This window comes from Syngnathoides biaculeatus, chromosome 14 (assembly GCF_019802595.1).
Source record: "Syngnathoides biaculeatus isolate LvHL_M chromosome 14, ASM1980259v1, whole genome shotgun sequence".
Taxonomy (NCBI): domain Eukaryota; kingdom Metazoa; phylum Chordata; class Actinopteri; order Syngnathiformes; family Syngnathidae; genus Syngnathoides; species Syngnathoides biaculeatus.
Genome location: NC_084653.1, coordinates 25,548,511 through 25,568,657, shown reverse-complemented (window position 1 = coordinate 25,568,657; position 20,147 = coordinate 25,548,511). Strand labels below are relative to the sequence as shown.

At 47.8% G+C, this 20,147-nt stretch overlaps 2 protein-coding genes across 5 annotated transcripts; one reads left to right on the top strand and one right to left on the bottom strand.

Annotated features, from left to right (window-relative positions):
* Positions 1-520: 520 nt before the first annotated feature.
* mrpl30 (mitochondrial ribosomal protein L30) lies at positions 521-2,526 on the bottom strand. The gene is made up of 5 exons (XM_061842631.1): positions 2,257-2,526; positions 1,706-1,777; positions 1,487-1,633; positions 1,319-1,392; positions 521-726 (listed from the first exon to the last, which is right to left on the bottom strand). Exons 1-5 carry the CDS (start codon positions 2,290-2,292, stop codon positions 594-596), a joined length of 462 nt encoding a protein of 153 aa, XP_061698615.1. The 5' UTR covers positions 2,293-2,526; the 3' UTR covers positions 521-593.
* A 175-nt stretch (positions 2,527-2,701) lies between these two features.
* Positions 2,702-19,861, top strand: LOC133512714 (capping protein-inhibiting regulator of actin dynamics-like). 4 transcript variants are annotated; one of them, XM_061842627.1, is made up of 12 exons: positions 6,113-9,753; positions 9,961-10,076; positions 11,890-11,976; positions 12,106-12,177; positions 12,426-12,570; positions 13,935-14,079; positions 15,014-15,175; positions 15,291-15,497; positions 16,841-17,804; positions 18,370-18,737; positions 18,814-19,103; positions 19,390-19,861. In XM_061842627.1, exons 4-12 carry the CDS (start codon positions 12,129-12,131, stop codon positions 19,418-19,420), a joined length of 2,361 nt encoding a protein of 786 aa, XP_061698611.1. In that variant the 5' UTR covers positions 6,113-9,753; positions 9,961-10,076; positions 11,890-11,976; positions 12,106-12,128; the 3' UTR covers positions 19,421-19,861. The 4 variants fall into 4 exon arrangements, 2 of the variants coding, with proteins under 2 accessions (XP_061698611.1, XP_061698610.1); XM_061842626.1 differs by having other exon boundaries at positions 18,370-19,103; positions 19,390-19,860; XR_009798271.1 differs by lacking the exons at positions 12,106-12,177; positions 12,426-12,570; positions 13,935-14,079; ... (4 more) ...; positions 18,814-19,103; positions 19,390-19,861 and adding exons at positions 2,702-3,177; positions 3,253-3,351; positions 3,725-3,861; ... (1 more) ...; positions 5,108-5,220; positions 5,860-5,920 and having other exon boundaries at positions 6,019-9,753.
* The last annotated feature ends 286 nt before the right edge of the window (positions 19,862-20,147 follow it).

Genomic DNA, 20,147 nt, shown 5'->3' with positions numbered 1-20,147 from the left:
GGGACTGCTGGAGCCTATCCCAGCTGTCAACGGGCAGGAGGCGGGGTACACCCTGAACTGGTCGCCAGCCAATCGCGGGGCACGTCGAGACGAACAGTCGCACCTAGGGGCAATTTAGACTGTCTGATTAATGTCGCATGTTTTTTGGAATGCGGGAGAACATGCAAACCCCACACGGGGGGCCGGGATCGAAGCCGGGTCCTCAGAACTGTGAGGCCAACGCTTTACCAGCTGATCCACCGTTCCGCCATTTGTCTTATTTAAAATCACCCAAAATTTAAATGGGAACATCTTTAGGAGATGAACTACCTGTAAATTTCTATTGTTAAAAATGCAACAGGCTCCACAGGCTTTGACAATTTTTTTTTTTTTTTATTTAATATTTTTGACGAGTTAGTCATTTGTCAGTCAAACTGGGTCACCCCCAAAGAACAGTTTGACTAAAATCTTAAAAAAAAAAACACGTTCCATGGACCGATCCATTTGATGGTGCTGCGAAATGATCAAACATGCTACTGTATACAATGTACGCAGAAGCATGTTTTATTATCTTATATATCGTATACTATATATGATATACTTGTGTGCATGCACTAAGACTTTATGGCTTTTGGCTGGAGTGGCGTCAGCAGGCGTCGGACGATCAGCTCTCCTTTGGTGTTGATGTAGCTGTCGGCCATGTCCTGCTCGCCGGGGAGCCCGTACGGAGTCCTCAAAGGCTCAATCCTGAACAGATGCAGGTTTACCAGTTATACTATACACTGTCGAATGAAATATACGAATCACAATATGGAAATTTGATTGCGCCATTGAATAAAAATCAATTGAAAAGCAGGCCACCTAATAAATTGCAAATTCTAAGGTACCTTATAAAGAAGAAAATATAAGGAAATTTAGGGCATCGAAGAAAATGTTTATGTAAAAATGTTTACAAAATTGGAAAATATTTAAATTAAAAAAAAATTTAAGGTATGTTTTTCTAATATAAAGAAATGCATAAATCTTACCTGTTGGACAACCAATTGGAACTAATAATTGCATAGAATTTTTTATATATATATATATATAAAATACGGCATATTAAAAATAAAAATACATCAAATGAAAAACCTCATACCTCTTGGTCGTATGGCCATGTAAATAATAATTTAAAAAAAAAAATACAATGTGCTCAAGTTACAATTTTTTTTTTTTCAGTCACCCCGGTAGGTTAAATCGAGGCAAAAACATTGAAAAATGACTTCAGCACGTCTGCTATGAGGCTAACGATGTGCAAAATGTTTAGCGCTGTTTACAAATGTAGCGTCTCGTGTCATACCTGACAAGATGTTTGATGAACTTGAGTCTGTGGTTGAGCGAAGGTGTGTTCTTGTGGATCACGGGCACATTCGCCTAAACAATGACAAGACTATTATGTTACAGACATGTAATATAAAACAAAAGTGTCCCTGTTTGAGGGGGAGCGGGTGAGAAGACGAGACCTCACCTTCTGGAGGCCCAACTGCTTCACCATGTCTTTCTCCCAGTACGGCCGTCTCATCGTGCTCCTGACCCGCGTCACGATGTGGAGTTTGTGAGGCTGCTCGGGATCGCCGCCGTATTTGTCGTGATTCCGAGACCACGATGCGATGAGCTGATGGGGGGCCAAGCAGAAGAGTTTGTGAGCGCTCCAAAAACAGGGTAAAGAAAATTGTTTTGTTTTTACCTCTGGTGAAATTCTTGTTCTGGTAAACTTGCTGCGTGCAAACCAAAGACAGGGTGAAAGTCCTGTTAGGATCTGACATGACAAAGGTGTTAAAGAACAGGAATCAAAAATGCTTTTACAGAGAAAAAGCATTTCACATTGATAAATTAATCAATCATCTCATTTGGGGCCCACAATCAGGAGTTTACTCTTGTGCCATCCTCTGAAATTTTGATGACAAACGTTTTATCTTGTGCATTAAAAACTAATTTATCGGGGGGCAAGTATTAAATAACTTATTATGAAAGGAAGGTTGAAGCAAAATCTCGACCTCAAGCTTCACAGGAATCATTTTGTTAACTACATTTCAAGTTTTAAAACGCATTCACTGCCAACAGTCTATGTTAACATGAATATTTGAATTAATCAGCATCCGTGCATGGCAGTAAAAACTATTTTGGAAGGCAAATCCATCTTCTGCATGACAACATTTTTGAGTAGCTAACTGACAGGAAGGATATTTTATATATTTTTCAAACACTACACCAGAATAGTATAAATTAAATCCTTACCTTGACTGACGCCGACCTTAAAGCAAATGCAGACATTTTAGTTACTGGTCAGATGCATTCACTGTTGTTTATGGAGTCTCATGTGACCGATAAGGAGGACAAGGTGAATGCCCCGAAAGGTGAAAAGTGAAAACACGCGTACTCAATCCAATATGACGAAAATCTAAATAATATAAATTATAGTGGAATAATTTCCTTAATAAATACTGGAAATTCGTTTAGAGCGCTAAAAGAAGACAACACGAGCTCATCCAGCAATAATCCAGTGACACCGGAACCGGAAGTATGGAAACGGACGTAAATGTCTTTAAAAAAAACGTTTTTAAAATATAAAGGTGTGCAATAATAAACTCCATTGTAACATTATACATAAATGTGTCCTTTTAAAATCTTTTCAGGAAATGTTTTGTGGTAATTTAGCTATGCTGCTTCCCGGGGACATTTTTTTGTCGACGTACCCTTTGGGTACTGAAGACCTCTCACCTTGTATTTTGTTCGCCATTTTGCGTCACCTGTGTTCGCGGTTAGGTTTCATATTGTTTGCATATGTTACCACGTGTTTTGTGCAGTATTTTCATGCCGTCCTGATCTAGCGTTGGTATAACAGGCAAAAATAAAACTAGCATTCCGTTTCTCAGGGACGCATATTATCAACGTACCGACAGGAAGCGGAACCCGAAGTCTCGGCGCTATGTTTACATTGCGATTTCTCTCCTTTTATGCCACTTGTTGAATGTTAAAGAGTCATTTAAATCTTATCGCCAGATGCGAGAAATATGACTCAAAATCACCTGCCAGGAATGGAGTCGTCCGCCATCTCCGTACTGAAGCGGGCTGTGGAGTTGGACCAGAATGGGCGCTTTGTAGAGTCTCTGGTCTGCTACCAAGAGGGCATCAAGTTGCTCATAGACGTTTTAAAAGGTCTCCCCTGACTCAAATGCATACACGCTACAGTATCAGGACTAACTAATTACAATTCTGTCTTGCAAACAGTAGAGAACGATGACTCGAAGAAAAGACGCTACAGGGAAACGATAAAGGGCTATATGGACAGAGCGGAGCATATTAAAGCTCATGTGAACCAGATAAAAGAAGGTATTCGTTTATGTATGCTTTATGTAAGCTTCCTATGACCGATGGGATACAATGTCACTTTTTGGGGGGTGTATGTTAGAATTGCTCAAATGGGGAATACAATAATTCAGTCTGACACGGCATACCTACATTCCCATTCCATTCTTAGATAAAGCTAGTTAAAAAAATTCTCCATAGATATATAAATGAATAGCTGTTTATCTGTATGTACCCTGCAATTTGCTGGTGACCAGTCCTGGGTTTACCTCACCTGTAGCCAAAAATCAGCAGGGATAATCCCCAGTTCAGCTGCAAGACTAATGAATCGAGGGATATGTTTCGATTGTTTTGCCATTTTTTTTTTTTTAATTTCCCTCTCTTTCTGCGTTCCCAGATGGCAAATACCACACCCAGGTAAGGATAGCGGAGGACGCCACGGGTTACAGCTACGAGGCGGTCTTCAAGCCGTACGTCAGCGCCGCTCTCGCCGAGGTTTGGGTGGAAGACCCCTACATACGGCACACTCATCAGGTGCAAACAATGAAGACGCAACAGCCCCGACAAACTTTTACATGTACTACGTGAGGAACTATGTTGGAATGGGTTCAAGAGTTTCATTTAGACAAAAGTGTCGCTTTGCCACCATCTCTCTGCCAAAATAGGCAATTATGATCCTGTTTATGGGGGATGAATTACAGATTTTTGCGATAGAAATGCAGTCGGACTCATTAAGGTTTGAAAGGGGCCGGACAGAGAGAAAGGAGAAACCAGCAAAACAAAAACAGCAAACAGTGACAAGTTGTGTGTGTACGCACAACAGGTGTACAACTTCCTGCGTTTCTGCGAAATGCTGCTCAAAGCATCCTGCAAGGTGAAGACCATCCATCTCCTCACATCGTCGGATGACGTAAGTTTTTGTTTTGTAACCAGCAAGATCTATCCATCCGCCCATTTTCTAAGCTGCTCATCCTCACAAGGGTCGCAGAAGTGGGAGAGCCTATCCCAGCTGTCAACAGGCAGGAGGAGGGGTACACCCTGAAGTGGTCGCCAGCCAATCGCAGGGCACATAGAGACAAACAGCCGCACTCACAATCACACCTTGGGGCAATTTAGAGTCTCCAATTAATGTTGCGTGTTTTGGGGATGTGGGAGGAAACCGGAGTGCCCGGAGAAAACCCACGCGGGCACGGGGAGAACATGCAAACCCCACACAGGCGGGTCCGGGATCGAACCCTGGACTTCAGAACTGTGAACTTTGTTTACCAGCTGATCCACCATGCCGCCCAACATGGTCTACTTAAGACCCCCCCCCCTCCCCCCCAAAAAAAAAAAAAAAAACCCAGCAGAAACATGCTAGCACAGTGCTAACAGGACTGGTTTAAAAAAAAAAAAAAAAAACGTACTGGTAAAAATCACTGAGACACGGCAGCAACACAGCAACAACACGCTACCACAGCGCTAAAGCTAGTGCAGCGCTAACAGGGCCGGTTTAAAAAAAAAAAAAAACTATACCGGTAAAAGTCACTTCCTCGGCACATATATTCGATCTCACTCTTACCTTTTCCGCTCGAGTGCCCCCTTGCGGCCGTTAGAAAAAATGCACAAATTAGCCGCATCACCGCATGAGCCGCAGGGTTGAAAGCGTGTGAAAAAAGTCGCAGATTATGGGCCGGAAATTATTGCTATAAATGCCCAATCGGGACAATATTGTTTGATTGTCTGATATGTGCGATGGCCCAGATAATTCTTGATGTTCAATTTTGGGGTCATTGCGCAGGCGGACGGCGGCCAACAGCAAAGAGCCTTGGCCGAGTTGAAGCAGGACCTCGGTACACACGGGGTCACGCTGGACCTGCAGTACTCCTCCACCATCCACGACAGGGAGATCAGGTACTACGGCGGACTTTATTTGCACCTGTTGACAGTAGCGAGAAAAAGTCAAACTAAAACATCCCCGCGATCAGACACTGATTCACAGATTTGACAGTTAATGATAAAAGTGATTCAGTAGATCACGCTGACTGGGAAGTGGATGTAAGATGATGTACGCCACACTCGTCTCAAGATAAGTTGAACATATTGTTAATATTAAATACATTCTGGCTGTTCACCAGCACAAAAATCCATCCATTTTCTTTGCCGCTTATCCTCACAAGGGTCGCGGGGAGCGCCGGAGCCTATCCCGGCTGTCGACGGGCAGGAGGCGGGGTACACCCTGAACTGGTCGCCAGCCAATCGCGGGGCACGGCGAGATAAACAGCCGCACACCTATGGGCAATTTGGAGAGTCCAATTAATGTTGCATGTTTTTGGGATGTGGGAGAAAAACCCACGCGGGCGCGGGGAGAACATGCAAACTCCGCACAGGCGGGGCCGGCATCGAACCCGGGTCCTCGGAACTGTGAGGCCAAGGCTTTACCAGCCGCGCCACCGTGCCGCCAAATCAAAAATCAAATCAGCCAAAACATTTGTTGTGATATTATTATGCAGTTTGTCTTGTACTCCAAAATAAAAGTCGAAATGATTTCAGGTTCGACAACGGCTGGACCATCAAGATCGGAAGAGGGCTGGATTATTTCAAGAGACCAAAAGTGAGACATCGATCGTATCATATCATGCCAGATTATTGTTGTTATGCGGTATTTCTGGTGTGTGGTATTTCTGATGCGTTGTTGTGATTGACCCGCAGGGCCGCTTCTCCGTCGGATGCTGCGACTTTGACCTCAGGCAGTGCCACGAGACCACAGTAGACGTTTTCCACACCAAACACGACAAAACGCTATGAGACACAGACGCGATCATGGACGGGACATTTAACGACGCAGTATCGTCGCCTTGCACGATGCGTGACTTTTCCTTGTTGACATTTTGTTTAAATCAATGTTGGCGGCACGGTTGATCACCTGGTAAACGTTGGCCTCACACTTCTGAGGACCTGGGTTCGATCCCGGTCCCGCCTATGTGGAGTTTGCATGTTCTCCACGTGTCTGCGTCCGTTTTCTCCGGGTAGGCACTCTGCTTTCCTCCCACATCCCCAAAACACGCAACATTAATTTGATACTAAATTGCCCATAGGTGTGATTGTGAGTGTGGCTGTTTGTCTCGATGTGCCCTGCGATTGGCTGGCGACCAGTTCAGGGTGTACCCCGCCTCCTGCCCGTTGACAGCCGGGATAGGCTCCGGCGCTCCCTGCGACCCTTGTGAGGATAAGAGGCTAAGAAAAGGGATGGATGTAAATTGCCCCCAGGTGTGTGATTGTGAGTATGGTTGTTTGTCTCTACGTGCCCTGCGATTGGCTGGCGACCAGTTCAAGGTGTACCCCGACTCCTGCCCATTGACAGCTGGGATAGGCTCCGGCGCTCCCCGCGACCCTTATGAGGATAAGCAGCTCAGGGAATGGATTAATAGATAAATAAATGTTATCTGGTATAATATCCATCACCCGGAGAAAACCCACGCGGGCACGGGGAGAACATGTAAACTCCACACAGGGAGGGCTGGGATTGAACCCGGGTCCCCATAACTGCGAGGCCAATGCTTTCCAGCTCTGCACCGTGCCACCTCTTGTATAATATTCACGGTGAAAATTCAACAAAGTAAGAGTTTTTACAATTTGTATATATATATATATATATGAGTTGAGCTGACGCATTTTTCATGTCATGCTCTGAACGTGGGGAAGACAATCGGATTCGATTGGTGAATTATTGTAATAACAGATCTTGATAATTTTTGAATCCATCATCTTCCTTTCTTATTTGTCATCGCTTGTTACATATTTATCTGGGAAATACACGAGATGTATGGGATTCAGGCCAATCTTAAAAGATGCAACACATCTTTTTCCCAAAAAAACGCCACAATTTTACAGGTGGGGGGGGGGAGTTTGTAATTTATATGGAATTATGTCGCAAGATATGATCTGCTCCCAAGATGGTTAAAGAAGACAATTGCAAAATATTCTAAAACAATATAATTAGAATATTTTGCATTGGACGGAAAGTCATTAAAGCGGAGAGTAAAACAGCAGGAAAATTATTGTTTCAAGAGGAAAACAAAAAAAAAAAAAAGTATTTATTTTAAGCGACATGATGAAACCAGAAATGATTTTGTGAATCACGGCGCACGCCTGTCCGTTTGGGCGTCCCTAATGTAGCGGCCTGTCGATATTGCTGAAATATGTGAATGAATCGTGAGCCCTGCGAGATGAACCGACGTTATGACGGGATTATCCGTCGGCCTTAATCTCGACATGTCATCTGCATGCATGCGGTCCGCTTTGGGGGGGGGATTATAATCCCGCACCTCAGGGTAGCTGCCGCCAAAAACAAAATAACTCTCAACGCCAAGATTCATACTTACAACAGAAAAGATGTATCGGCGTTTTATGTCACCGCTTCGACGACGCGCGTTCAATCCCCAAATGGCCGATTTGAGCAATAATTTGCAGGCCTCGGTGGGGTAATCCACATCGACAGCTGTTCTGGTGCCGTGGGCGAGGGTTCGGATTTGTGTGCCGACCACAAAAATAAAAATAGAAATTGTGGATGTCCTTCGGCTCGTTTCCCTTCCTCCTTTTCTCCCTTTGACTACAAACCGGTGGCCTATATCGGGAACGTCTCTTTTACGTCAAGACTATCCCGGATGAAAAATGAGGAATTCATGTCGCAACACAAAATACAATTTTACATTAGTTAGAATTATATATATGCAAAATATAAAATACTACGTCCGTGGACGACTCTTTGCAATTTAACATCTAACAACCGAAAAATGGACAAATTTGTTTATTTAAAAAAAAAAAAAGAATACCATAATTCACGGCCTAAAGAACGCACCTGTTTACAAGCCTCACCGAGTACGTTTGTAAAGGAAATACTAATTGGTGCATACGTACGCCGCAGCTGTGGAAAAGCCGCAAGCGCCCACATTGAAACGCGAGATATTTACAAAGAACGATGGTACACAGAAAGAGTTTAACGCTAGTGCTAATGCTAGCAACGCATTAATGCTAGCGCCGCACTAGTGCTAACGCTAACAGGGCTGTTTAAAATAACACTTATTGGTAAATATCAGTGAGAGACGCCAGTAACACACCAGCAACACGCTAGCACAGAGCTCACGCTAGCGTGGCGCTAACATGGCCGGTAAAAGTCACCTCCTCGGCACATGTATTCCACCGGTCTTGTTCTTGCCTTTTTCGCTCGAGTGCCCCCTCGCGGCCGTTAGAAAAAAAATGCGCAAATTAGCCGCATCACCGCATAAACCGCAGGGGTGAAAGCCTGTGGAAAAAAAGTCGCGGCTTGTCGTCTGAAAATTACGGTAAATACTGTCCCCGATGGTGTATTGGGTTCAGTTCCGCCTCGATATGTGCCCTGCGAAGGACTGCCGACCAGTTCAGGGTTTGGACAGCTGGGTTAGACTCCTGTGACCCTAAGCGGGATCGGCAATGTTGAAAATGGATGAATGAATGGATGAATGAATGAATGAATACTGTAAATACTCACCAGTGGGAATTCTTAAGTTCCCAAACTGTAAAGTAAGAGTTTTACCCTGTGCGGTATATTACATGGAATGTTAAAAAAAATCATATGTAAAACATATCTGGGCATTGCTACTTTGTACAAAAAATGTCAAATTCTGCTAATGTTAGAATAATATCATAGCCATATTTGATCAATTTCAGAAAATGAGAGAACAAAAAAAATTCAACTGATAACAATCCAGTTCATGTATACTTTAGTGAAAATGTATCTATATTTCCTTCTTTTGTACTTCAATGTTCATATCGATTTTATGAAATCATCTTTGGTGTACAATGTTATATAAAGGTGTACTGTCGGTGGTTGCGGGTGGGGTCGTAATAATAAACAGCCGAGAAGCGCTGCATTAAGCTAACTGTGTTCAACTTATTTATAATATAAATATGTCATTTGTAATGTTAAAAAAATCCAATTCTATTTTCACTGGTGTGACGCTTGTGTCTTTTTCGAGGTGACTTTGAAGTGGCGGTGCGGCGCCCGAGCGCCCTCTATTGGCCGGGCACCGCTAAATCGAGGCGACGACGAAACATTATACGGCGTAACAGTGGCGCCGGCCCCTCTGCGGGAAACCGGACCAGCAACGCGGGCGGGCCCGCGACGGACAAAATGAGCCCGAACGCCCTCGTGTCGGACCGCAGCCGTTGGACTCGCGGCGCCGAACGGCCTCTTAAACAATTCACATGCATGAATCAGCCATTGGATCACTTTTTTTGTTTTTTTTTTTTTTTACTCCCCTTTGGCAATTAGTGAACGTTCATTCCTGTCCTCTTTCCAACTACAGCTTTCACCCCCCCCCCCCCCACACACACACACTCCCTTCCTCTACTTCACCCCCCCCCCACTCCACCCCCCTTTCCTCTCATTTCTGGGCCCAAAATCAGGTTAGTGTTTTATAAGGAGCTTAGCGCAGAGGGCCACAGTGTGCTGCTAATGTAATAGAGTATCTCTTCTCCCCCCCCCCCATCGTTCTGTTCTGTCCTCTTTTCTCTCTGTGCATGGAGTGACCTTCTCCCTCTCTCTCTCTTCTCTCTCTCTCTCTCTCGCTCTCTCTCCCTCCGCCACCACTTCCTCCTCCTTCCTCTCTGCAGATGTGGACGACAAGCCTGCAGGTTCAAACATCGCAAGACGCCGACGGGGCAAGTCGGCGGGAGGGGACGACGGACAGCCGAAGGGGGGTCCCGGGACGACTTTGCGGCGCATTGAGGTACTTTCTTTAGTCGTGGGGGGGGGGGGGGGGGGGGCTTAAATGAGAAGTTTGTCATCCTTTTGTTTCCCAAATTGTCTTCTTGCTTTGTGCGTCCGTGCACGAGCTGCATTTTTGCAGTATTCCCATACACAGCGCAATTTCATTTCATAAATTTTAACGTAACTTTCGTCCCATATTGCGTCAGGGCTCAGGTGTTTTGTCGGAGAGCGCGCCGCCGATGCGAGAGGTGCAGTCTGGACTTTGCTTCCGCCGGCTGACACATCTCGTTTTTATCGCGTTAGGAATGCGTTGCGTTGACGGCGGCGCTCGGGTCCGGGCCGCCCGAGCCGAAGCGCGGCAGCGCTGTAATGAGCCGTAGTGACAGGGTGGCGCAGCTGGAAAGTGTTCTGAGGACCCGGGTTCGATCCCGGCCCGCCTGTGTGGAGTTTGCATGTTCTCCCCGTACCTGCGTGGGTTTTCTCCGGGTACTCGGGTTTCCTCCCACATCCCCAAAACACGCAACATTAATTTGACACTCTAAATTGCCCCTAGGTGTGATTGTGAGTGCGGCTGTCTGTCTCGATGTGCCCTGCCGATTGGCTGGCGACCAGTTCAGGGTGCAGCCCGCCTCCTGCCCTTTGACAGCTGGGACAGGCTCCGGCGCTCCCCGCGACCCTCGTGAGGATAAGCGGCTAAGACGATGAATGGATGGACTTTCGGCAAAACAGATTTCACCTGGACAACATTTTCGCTCCTTAAGAAAAACAAAATATGTCTGGAAAAATTGTTCCTCAATTCTAAATTTGACACAACACAGGGAAGAAAGCCAATCAACTATATGAAAAGAAAAACTTACCGAATGGGCCGGTTTCTCTCTTCGTAGCGCACTAAAAGTGTTGAAACCGTCACCCGCTCAGCTCTCAACTGTTGAATAGGACCCCCCAAAAAATGGATGCTGCTTGGTTTAGCTCGTTATGCCCGCACATGAAAATATATCCACTTAAAGTCCCCAAATAGCCGGACTGTGTCCCACTAGAGCTTTTCCACGACGTCCCTCTCCAATATACTAACGTTCATATTGGATTGGAACATTTTTTTTCTTCCTCGTTTGCTCTTTTCCCGTCTTTCTTTAACGCATTCATGGGCAGGGTGGCAGTTTTTTGCTTTCTTGAGATAAAAGTCTCCTAACAGGCCACAATCAAGGAAATACTTGTTTTTCGTTTAACGCGTAAAACAAAGGGCAACAAAAGATGCACGCTCTCGCGGGCAGCGCCCCAAAACAGTTTTGTGAAGGGATACATACTAGAGATATGCTTATTAATTAATTCTTATTCTAGAACGACAGTTTCGCATTAATAATACTGATGGATTAGCATTTTGAAGACAAACCTGGTCGCATACTGAGCTTTAAACGCTCCACGTGTTCTTGAGGCAGCCATGCTGGGTCAGGAAGGAAAGGGAAATAACTCCGTGCTTACATTGACCGATGAGTTATCCTCTCCTGATGCCAAATTATGGCTTCGGATTAAAACGCTGAAATATTTTGATGTACTGAAGGATATAATGCGTGAAAATCGTGACGTCCCAAAAATGGGACGCTGGTTTTAATGCGGCTCCACTCACAGCCGACGACAAGACACTCTAAAGCGCGACGTCACCCCGAAAACCCGGTTTAAGCACTGCTTTTCTTGTTTTTTTTTTTTTTAGTCTAGTCAGTAAAACGTGAAATCAATAACACACATTAATGAAGGGGGCTTGTGCAACGCATGAAATATTTCCCTCCCGCATCAAATTATTTCAATTCCTCGTTGTGATTCCGTCTCGTCTGCAGGTGTACCTAATGAAGCGTCCCGCCGTGGCCCGGCCGTCTCCTTAAAAGGATCAAAGTGCGCTCGCCCCACCCCTCCCGACGGCCAAGGTCGGTCCCGGTCTCGATAAGACCAATAAACCTTTGGACCGCGAGTCCGGGTGTCACATCCTCCGGCTTGTTGCGCCGCTTACTTCTATGCGACTGATATCATATTTTGTGGTTGCTGCTTGTTTGCAGAGCGTTTTGTACCGGGAAGACGAATGGAGGCCTTTTCTGCGGGCACAGAGGAGGGCGCCGAGGATACTTCGGGTGAGATTTTCTAGCAGTTTATCGAAGCTGGCGCACGTGCGTGGTCTCAAGTGGCGAACGAAGTGGCATTGATTACATGAGCGAGCAGCGAGATGCCTGTCAGGAAAAGTGGCGGAAGGCAAAGCGTTCAAATTCCGCCCCACCTTGTGACATGAAATCAAACTTCGCCATAAGCAGAGCCACATTGTTGTTAAAAAGTGCACACACACAAAAAAAAAAAATGCCCCGTTCCACGTCGTCTCTCTCAGAACCGCGAAAGTCCAGACTGAAGTTGCTGAGGTCTCGTCTGTTCTCGAGAAGCAAGCGAGCCGGCGGCGACTTCGCCGCCAAGTTCAGCCGGTCGGCCAGCGACATCCACGCGGCGAAGGCGCTGGGATCTGATGAAGATTTGGCGTAAGTGTCGCTTCGGAGAAACGCAAGCCAGGAGCAAAAGAGACAAAATTCTACTTAAAAAAAAAAAAAGATATCAATTTTTGAATTACTTTTTTTTTTTTAGTTCAACTTGTCATGAATGAATTAAATGAGCTGTGCCTTTACTTCCTCGCAATGCTAATTCATCTGAATTAGAGAAATGTCTCCGATTTCCTGATTTCAAAAAGTCCTTCAAATTCTTCTTGGGGGGGGGTGAACGAGTGAATCGTCTCAACATTGTGACTGTGCAGACAATGAAAATATTTCACCATTTCGAGCACTTTTGACAGTCGAGATGAGAAACGTCTCCCGTGTATTGTCCTTGACGGACACCGACAGCAGCGCTACTTCTATCGATCAGAGCGTCCGACCTGCCGCTTCTGCCAGTTATGCACATTCTGTGTCACGGTAAAAAACGAAAAAACGTTGACATGGTCGGTAGTTTTGAGGCGGCACGGCGGCTCAGCTGGTAAAGCGTTGGCCTCACAGTTCTGATGTCCAGGGTTCGATCCTGGCCCCCGCCTGTGTGGAGTTTGCGTGTTCTCCTCGCCCCTGCGTGGGTTTTCTCCAGGTTTCCTCCCGCATCCCCAAAACATGTCATATTAATTCGACACTAAGTTGCTCATAGATGTGATAGTGAGTTAGGATTGTTTGTCTCGATGTGCCCTGCTATTGGCTAGCGACCAGTTCTGGGTGTACACCGCCTCCTGCCCCTTGACAGCTGTGATAAGCTCCAGCATGCTCCGCGACCCCTCTGAGGATAAGCGGCAAAGGAAATGAATGGATGGTAGTTTTTTTTCTTTTTTTTTAAAGCTATAAATTTATGGTAGTAACATTGAGACAAACAGCCACACTCACAATCACACCTACGGGCAATTTACATCCATCCATTTTCTTAGCCGCTTGTCCTCACAAGGGTCGCTGGGAGTGCCGGAGCCTATCCCAGCTGTCAACTGGCAGGAGGCGGGGCACACCCTGAACTGGTTGTCAGCCAATTGCAGGGCACAGCAAGACAAACAGCCACAATCACACCTACGGGCAATTTACATCCATCCATTTTCTTAGCCACTTGTCCTCACAAGGGTCGCTGGGAGTGAGGGGAGGCCTATCCCAGCTGTCAACGGGTAGGAGGCCGGGGTACACCCTGAACCGGTCGCCAGCCAATCGCAGGGCTCGTGGAGACAAACAGCCGCACTCACAATCACACCGAGGGACAATTTGGAGTGTCCAATTAATGTTGCATGTTTTTGGGATGCGGGAGGAAAGCGGAGTGCCCGGACAGGATAACAGGATGGAAAATGTCCGAGCGTCGTGACCTCCGGTAAGCTGGCGTGTCGTCTTTTCAGATGCCCCCAGGGAACGTTGGGCTCTCGGGCGCTGTCCCACGACAGCGTCTTCTGGGCCGAGCAGGTGCGGCCGGACCGCGCCGACGGCGAGCCCGTCAGGGTGTTGTCCCAGGAGAACGTCCACGGCAAAATCAAAGCTTTACAGGTAAGTTCAAGAACTGCAGTTGAAAAGATTATTAAAAAAAAAAAAATGGAATTCACTCAGGAGGGCGGCACGATGGCCTCACAGTTCCGAGGTCGCGGGTTCGATCCCGGCCCTGACTGTGTGGAGTTTGCATGTTCTTCCCGTGCCTGCGTGGGTTTTCTCTGGCTACGCCGGTTTCCTCCCTCGTCCCAACATTAATTGGACACTCTAAATTGCCCGTAGGTGTGATTGTGAGTGCGGCTGTTTGTTTCCGTGTGCCCTGCGATTGGCTGGCGACCAGTTCAGGGTGTGCCCCGCCTCCTGCCCGTTGACAGCCGGGATAGGCTCCGGCACTCCCTGCGACCCTTGTGAGGATAAGCAGCTAAGAAAATGTATGGATGTAAATTGCCCGTAGGTGTGACTGTGAGTGTGACTGTTTTTTTCTCGATGATGCCCTGCGATTGGCTGGCGACCAGTTCAGGGTGTGCCCCGCCTCCTGCCCGTTGACAGCCGGGATAGGCTCCGGCACTCCCTGCGACCCTTGTGAGGATAAGCAGCTAAGAAAATGTATGGATGTAAATTGCCCGTAGGTGTGACTGTGAGTGTGGCTGTTTTTTTCTCGATGATGCCCTGCGATTGGCTGGCAACCGGTTCAGGGTGTGCCCCGCCTCCTGCCCGTTGACAGCCGGGATAGGCTCCAGCATTCTCTGCGACCCTTGTGAGGATAAGCGACAAAAGAAAATGTATGGACGTAAATTGCCCGTAGGTGTGACTGTGAGTGTGGCTGTTTTTTTCTCGATGATGCCCTGCGATTGGCTGACAACCGGTTCAGGGTGTGCCCCGCCTCCTCCCCGTTGACAGCCGGGATAGGCTCCGGCACTCCCTGCGACCCTTGTGAGGATAAGCGACAAAAGAAAATGGACGGATGAACTCAGGAGCTTTTTCATTTTGACAGCTGAAGCTTCAGCAGCAGAAGATGCATCTGGGGCCGCCTCCTCTCGTGCTGCCGACCAGGCGGCAGGAGGACGAGGGAGGCCCCCCCGAGGACGGCCCTCCTCCCCGCAAAAGCCCCGAGTTCCCCACGGTGGATGTGGCGACCTACGGAGTCCTCGCCAAGGTGAAAATCAACAAGTTTCCCCACGCAAATAGAAATCACTTCATAAAAATGTATTCAGAAAAAGACAAAAAAAAGGGTAAAAAGCACAAAAAAACCGTTTTTTTTCCCCCGGCAGGTGCTTTCCCAGCCGAGCTCGCGTCCGCTCTCCCCCATCTTCAAACCTCCGGATTCGAAATCTGCAACCGGGCCCCCTCGCGAGGCCCCGTCGGGCTTCGGCGCTCCGGCCCGGTTCACCCCTTCCCTGGACACGTCCGCGGCCCGGCACCGCGTGTCCGTCAAGCCCCGGAACCAGAGGGCCAGCACCAAGAGGAGGCTCGCTGAGGTGAGTGACCCGTTTTGCCGTCTGAAGCCATCCCGTCCTGTACCAAGAGATTGAAATTGTCTTCAGGATATTTTTATGGGTCTTTTTGGATCACAGTTTGTGGTATAATTATGATTTTAATCAGGAATATAGGCAGCTATCATCATTAGTGAACTATTGCTTGGAATTTTTCGACGATTGGCAGCAGAATTTGCTACGTAAAATTCCCTTTCCATCCATGTGTTGCGGGCCACGTTGTAGTTATGATTTTGCCTCATGATATTTACACATCAATTTTATGAGCTGGTTTTGGAATCAGAAATCAGGGGTGGTTGAACATTGTTGATGTTTGGGCCCACAATAATGCTTGCAATATCTCAACGTTATCATTTATGACATGACAGTTTGAAATTTTGGGACAGATTTTAACATAAATCGTGGAAGTCTACGCTCGTAATTTGCCTTCGCGGGCCACACAAAATCGCGCGGTGGGCCGGATCTGGCCCCCGGGCCTTGAGTTTGACACCTGTGCTTGAGAACATTTATTCATTTTTTTTAATTTTCCGTTTTGACTATGGAATCCAACAATTATTTTTTGTTGTTGTTGTTTTTCCACGTTCAATACATTTATTTAAATAGCACAAATGTTCCTCGGCGGCCGGAAAGGGTTGGCCTCACAGTTCTGAAGTCCCGGGTTTGATCCCGGCCCCCCCTGTGTGGAGTTTGCATGTTCTCCTCGTGCCTGCGTGGCTTTTCTCCGGGCACTCCTCCCACGTCCCAAAAACACGTAACACTCCAAATTGCCCCGAGGTGTGACTGTAGGTGTGGCTGTTTGTCTCTATGTGCCCTGCGATTGGCTGGTGACCAGTTCAGGGTGTACCCCGTTGACAGCTGGCATAGGCTCCGGCACTCCCAACGACCCTTGTGAGGATAAGCGGCGAAGAAAATGGATGGATGGAATTATGTTCCTCACTATATCACAGTTCCCCTGTTGCATTATTTCATCTTCATATTGCGCATAGTTTACCATCTAGCCAAATTTTGAGTGGAGCTTAAATGTTAAAAATGTAAAAAAAATAGTCATGATAAATATGAGTGTACAGTACTACTGTGCATTACTAAATGTATGTATATAATACATTGTATAAGAGCATAAAAAGTTTATGAGTATGGTAGAAGTGAGTGCAGGGAAGTATAATAAGGGTCTGGAGAGGTTCATGCAGCGTTGAAATATGTGTAAAAAATAAAAACTTGGTGTCTCTCCTTCGTGGCTTTCAGCTATTGCGGGTGTGTTTGAAACCCAAGTCCCTGCGATAAATGAGCATTATTATAATCTCACATTGAATTTTTGTTCATTTTGACAGCCTGACATAAAGGTGGACGACTCGGACAAGCATCCTGAACCTGTGACGGACGAACTCGCTCGGGACGTTGTGACGCCGGAAGACGAGCGAGGCGGAGGCAATGAATGCCAGCGGTCCTTTTCAAAACACGCCCAACCGGAAGCGTTGCCGTCGGAGGTCACGCCGGACCTCGCCTCGCCTGGCGGATTCTCTGCCGTGTCCTCGCAGGAGCTTCAATTGAAGCTTCAGAGACAGGCAGTCGTCACGTCGAGCGAAGGACCGCGTCCGCACTTGGAGGCCAAGCAGACGACGGACATCTCGGGAGATCCTGGGATTCAAGTCGAGAACCTGGACGAGAGCGACGTCGTTTCCTCCCGCCAGCTCTCCAATAGCTGTGCATCAGCGGTGTCCAAGTCATCGCAGGAGGAAGCCGACCGAGATGGCGGAAGAGAACTAAGAAGACCTGGTTACGGGTCCTTCCATTTCTCCATCACCTCCGTCAAGAGCCGCGTCGAAGACAGACCCCGATCGGGCAGTTTTGCGGGAAACGTAGGACCCAAGGTTGAGGGTATAATGTCGAGCCCCGGGAAAAGGGAAGAGCGTAAAGACCCGCAGACTGGAGAAAGAGCTTCCGTCGTGGGAAGACTTCCACGAGGCCCGGGTCCTCGGTGGGAAAGGCAGGATAGCGGAAAGCGAGCAGAATCGGCGAAAATCAAAGACGGCGTTCCGTCGGAAGAAGCGGAGAGCGGCCGAGAGGCGGCGTGGGAGACCGTCGTGGCCACAAAGGCAGAGGTCGGGGATGAAGAAGGAAAGACCGTGTTTGGTTTTAAACTCCGCTCCACCACCAACTCTGTGAGATTTTGGTCAAACGGATCTTCCGGGAAGCCGTCGAGCGAGGAGCGGAGCGAGGGACTGAAGAGACGAGAAAGCACAGATCATGACAGCTTGTCCAAAAATGTCAGCGCTGGAAATTTGACCCCGAAAGGTGAGTTTGGTTATGCTGCACTTATTGAGGCTATCAAAAACTGCTTTGAGCCTATTGTTCTGTTCAGGTACCACAAGAGGTTTTGGACGCCCTAAAGAACTGAACTGTACTTTATCAGTTTTCGTACTCTTACATTGGTTTACCAAAACAATTTCACAAACTCCCCCGATTGGATTTTGCTTGGCACGGTGGGTCAGCTGGTAAAGCGTTGGCCTCACAGTTCTGAGGTCCCGGGTTCAATCCCGGACTCGCCTGTGTGGAGCTCGCACGTTCTCCCCGTGCCTGCGTGGGTTTCCTCCCACATCCCAAAAACGTGCGACATTAATTGGACACTCGAAAATTGACGACAGGTGTGATTGTGAGTGCGGCCGTTTGTCTCCGTGTGCTCTGCGATTGGCTGGCGACCGGTTCAGGGTGTACCCAGCCTCCTGCTCGTTGACGGCTGGGATAGGCTGCAGCACTCCCCGCGACCCTCGTGGGGTGGGGGTCGTTATCGTTTCTATAGAAACCAGCATTAGAGCTATTAAATGATGCATCACGCGTAAAATGTGTTTTGCCTCCACAGATCCAGTCCCTGCGTGCGAGCCTCCGTCCACCTGCGAGGCCCCCACCCTACCGACGCAAGTCCCAGCAAACTCCTCAGATCAGTCGCCGGAGCCTCCGGCGACGCCGTTTGCGGGGTCGCCGGAGGTATCCTGGGTCAGTCTGGCCATGGAAAAGACCAGAAGCCTCCATCAGCTTTTTTCGAGAAGATTTCCCAAGGATCCCGCGAGTCCTGCTCCGCAAACCCCGGCGCGGGCTTTAAATGGGAGATCGCAGAGTCTGAGACTACAAGAATGCGACAAACAAGCCCGCGGCGGCGGCAAAGGGGAAACGGAGCCCAGCAAATTATACCGAAAGACAACCGTCAACGCGGAAGCGCAACAATCGCACGTAAACACGAGTCAGCCGGCCGTGCAAATAAATCTACGGGCGACCCAATCTCCATCACGCTCCGCTCCCCCGCCAGAGAGCCCATCTCGTTTTGGATCGGGGACTCCCGTCATCACGCGATCTCCGGCGCAGTCTGACCAGACCTCGGGACGGCATCCGCCACCTTGGGGCCACCCGGGCCTGCAACCCGGAACGCAGCAGCCCAAATCCACAACGCCGCCGGCGGACGAGGGGAAAGGAACCGTCCAGGGAACGGAGAGCCCCTCGCTGCCGGGCAAGCGCAGCGTTCGGCCGGGATCGGTCAGCGACAAGGCTGCGTTTTTGGAGAGGCAGGCGGAGTGGTGCTGTCCACCGGCGACCAGGGGGGTTCGTGGGTCTTTGTTTACCATTTTCTGTTCAGAGGCGGCAAATGTGCTACAAGTAGAGCTTAGGAGAAGTAGTACGTCAACGATTTTTAAAAAGTACGGATTCTGAAATGCAATTTACTTGGCAGAGCCTGGGTGATTTAGAGCGCCTCGTTGTCGCCACTCAGTGGGTTGTATATTCTCCCGTAATTTCCGGCCTACAAGCCGCAACTCTTTTCACACGCTTTCAACCCTGCGGTTTATGCGGTGATGCGGCTAATTTCTGCATTTTTTCTCACGGACCGAAGGGCGCACTTGAGCGGAAAAGGAGAAAAATGACATCTGGTGGAATATAAGTTCCGAGGAAGTGACTTATACCGCCCCTGTTAGCGCCGTGCTAGCGTGTTGCTGCCGTGTTACTGGCGTGTCTCGGTGATATTTACCGGTAAGTTTTATTTTAAGCGGCCCTCTTAAGCGTTTGCGGTAGTGCTAGCGTTAGCAGGGTGCGACCGTTAGCTCTAGCGTTAAACTCTTTGTGTTTTATTTAGCAATAGGTTTTATTTCAATCGGCCCCTTTTGTGTTAGTGTTAGCACTGTGCTAGCGTGTTGCTGCTGTGTTAACTGGCGTGTCTCAATAATATTTACCGGTAAGTTTTATTTTAAGTGGCCCTGTTAGTGTTTGCGCTAAGACTAGAATCAGCGCGGCGCGACTGGTAACATTAGCCTTGAACTCTTTCTGTGTTTTATTTTCTGGTAAGTTTTATTTTAACCTGCCCTTTTTCCATTAGCGTTAGCGCTGTGCTCGCGTGTTGCTGCTGTGTTACTGGCGTTTCTCAGTGATATTTACCGGTAAGTTTTATTTTAACTAGTGCTAGCGTTAGCGCTAACATTAAACACTTTCTGTGTTTTATTTTCTGGTAAGTTTTATTTTAACCGGCCCTTTTTCCATTAGCGTTAGCGCTGTGCTCGCGTGTTGCTGCTGTGTTACTGGCGTTTCTCAGTGATATTTACCGGTAAGTTTTATTTTAACTAGTGCTAGCGTTAGCGCTAACATTAAACACTTTCT

Excerpts from the sequence above, each read along its gene's own strand:
- mrpl30 (XM_061842631.1), bottom strand. The coding sequence starts at position 2,292 with ATGTCTGCATTTGCTTTAAGGTCGGCGTCAGTCAAG. Across the intron at positions 1,778-2,256 it reads TAAGGTCGGCGTCAGTCAAG|ATCCTAACAGGACTTTCACC; the intron begins GTAAGGATTTAA and ends TTGTCATGTCAG. Across the intron at positions 727-1,318 it reads TTCATCAAACATCTTGTCAG|GATTGAGCCTTTGAGGACTC; the intron begins GTATGACACGAG and ends GCATCTGTTCAG.
- LOC133512714 (XM_061842626.1), top strand. The coding sequence starts at position 12,129 with ATGGAGGCCTTTTCTGCGGGCACAGAGGAGGGCGCCGAGGATACTTCG. Across the intron at positions 14,080-15,013 it reads GCAAAATCAAAGCTTTACAG|CTGAAGCTTCAGCAGCAGAA; the intron begins GTAAGTTCAAGA and ends TCATTTTGACAG. Across the intron at positions 15,176-15,290 it reads CCTACGGAGTCCTCGCCAAG|GTGCTTTCCCAGCCGAGCTC; the intron begins GTGAAAATCAAC and ends TTCCCCCGGCAG.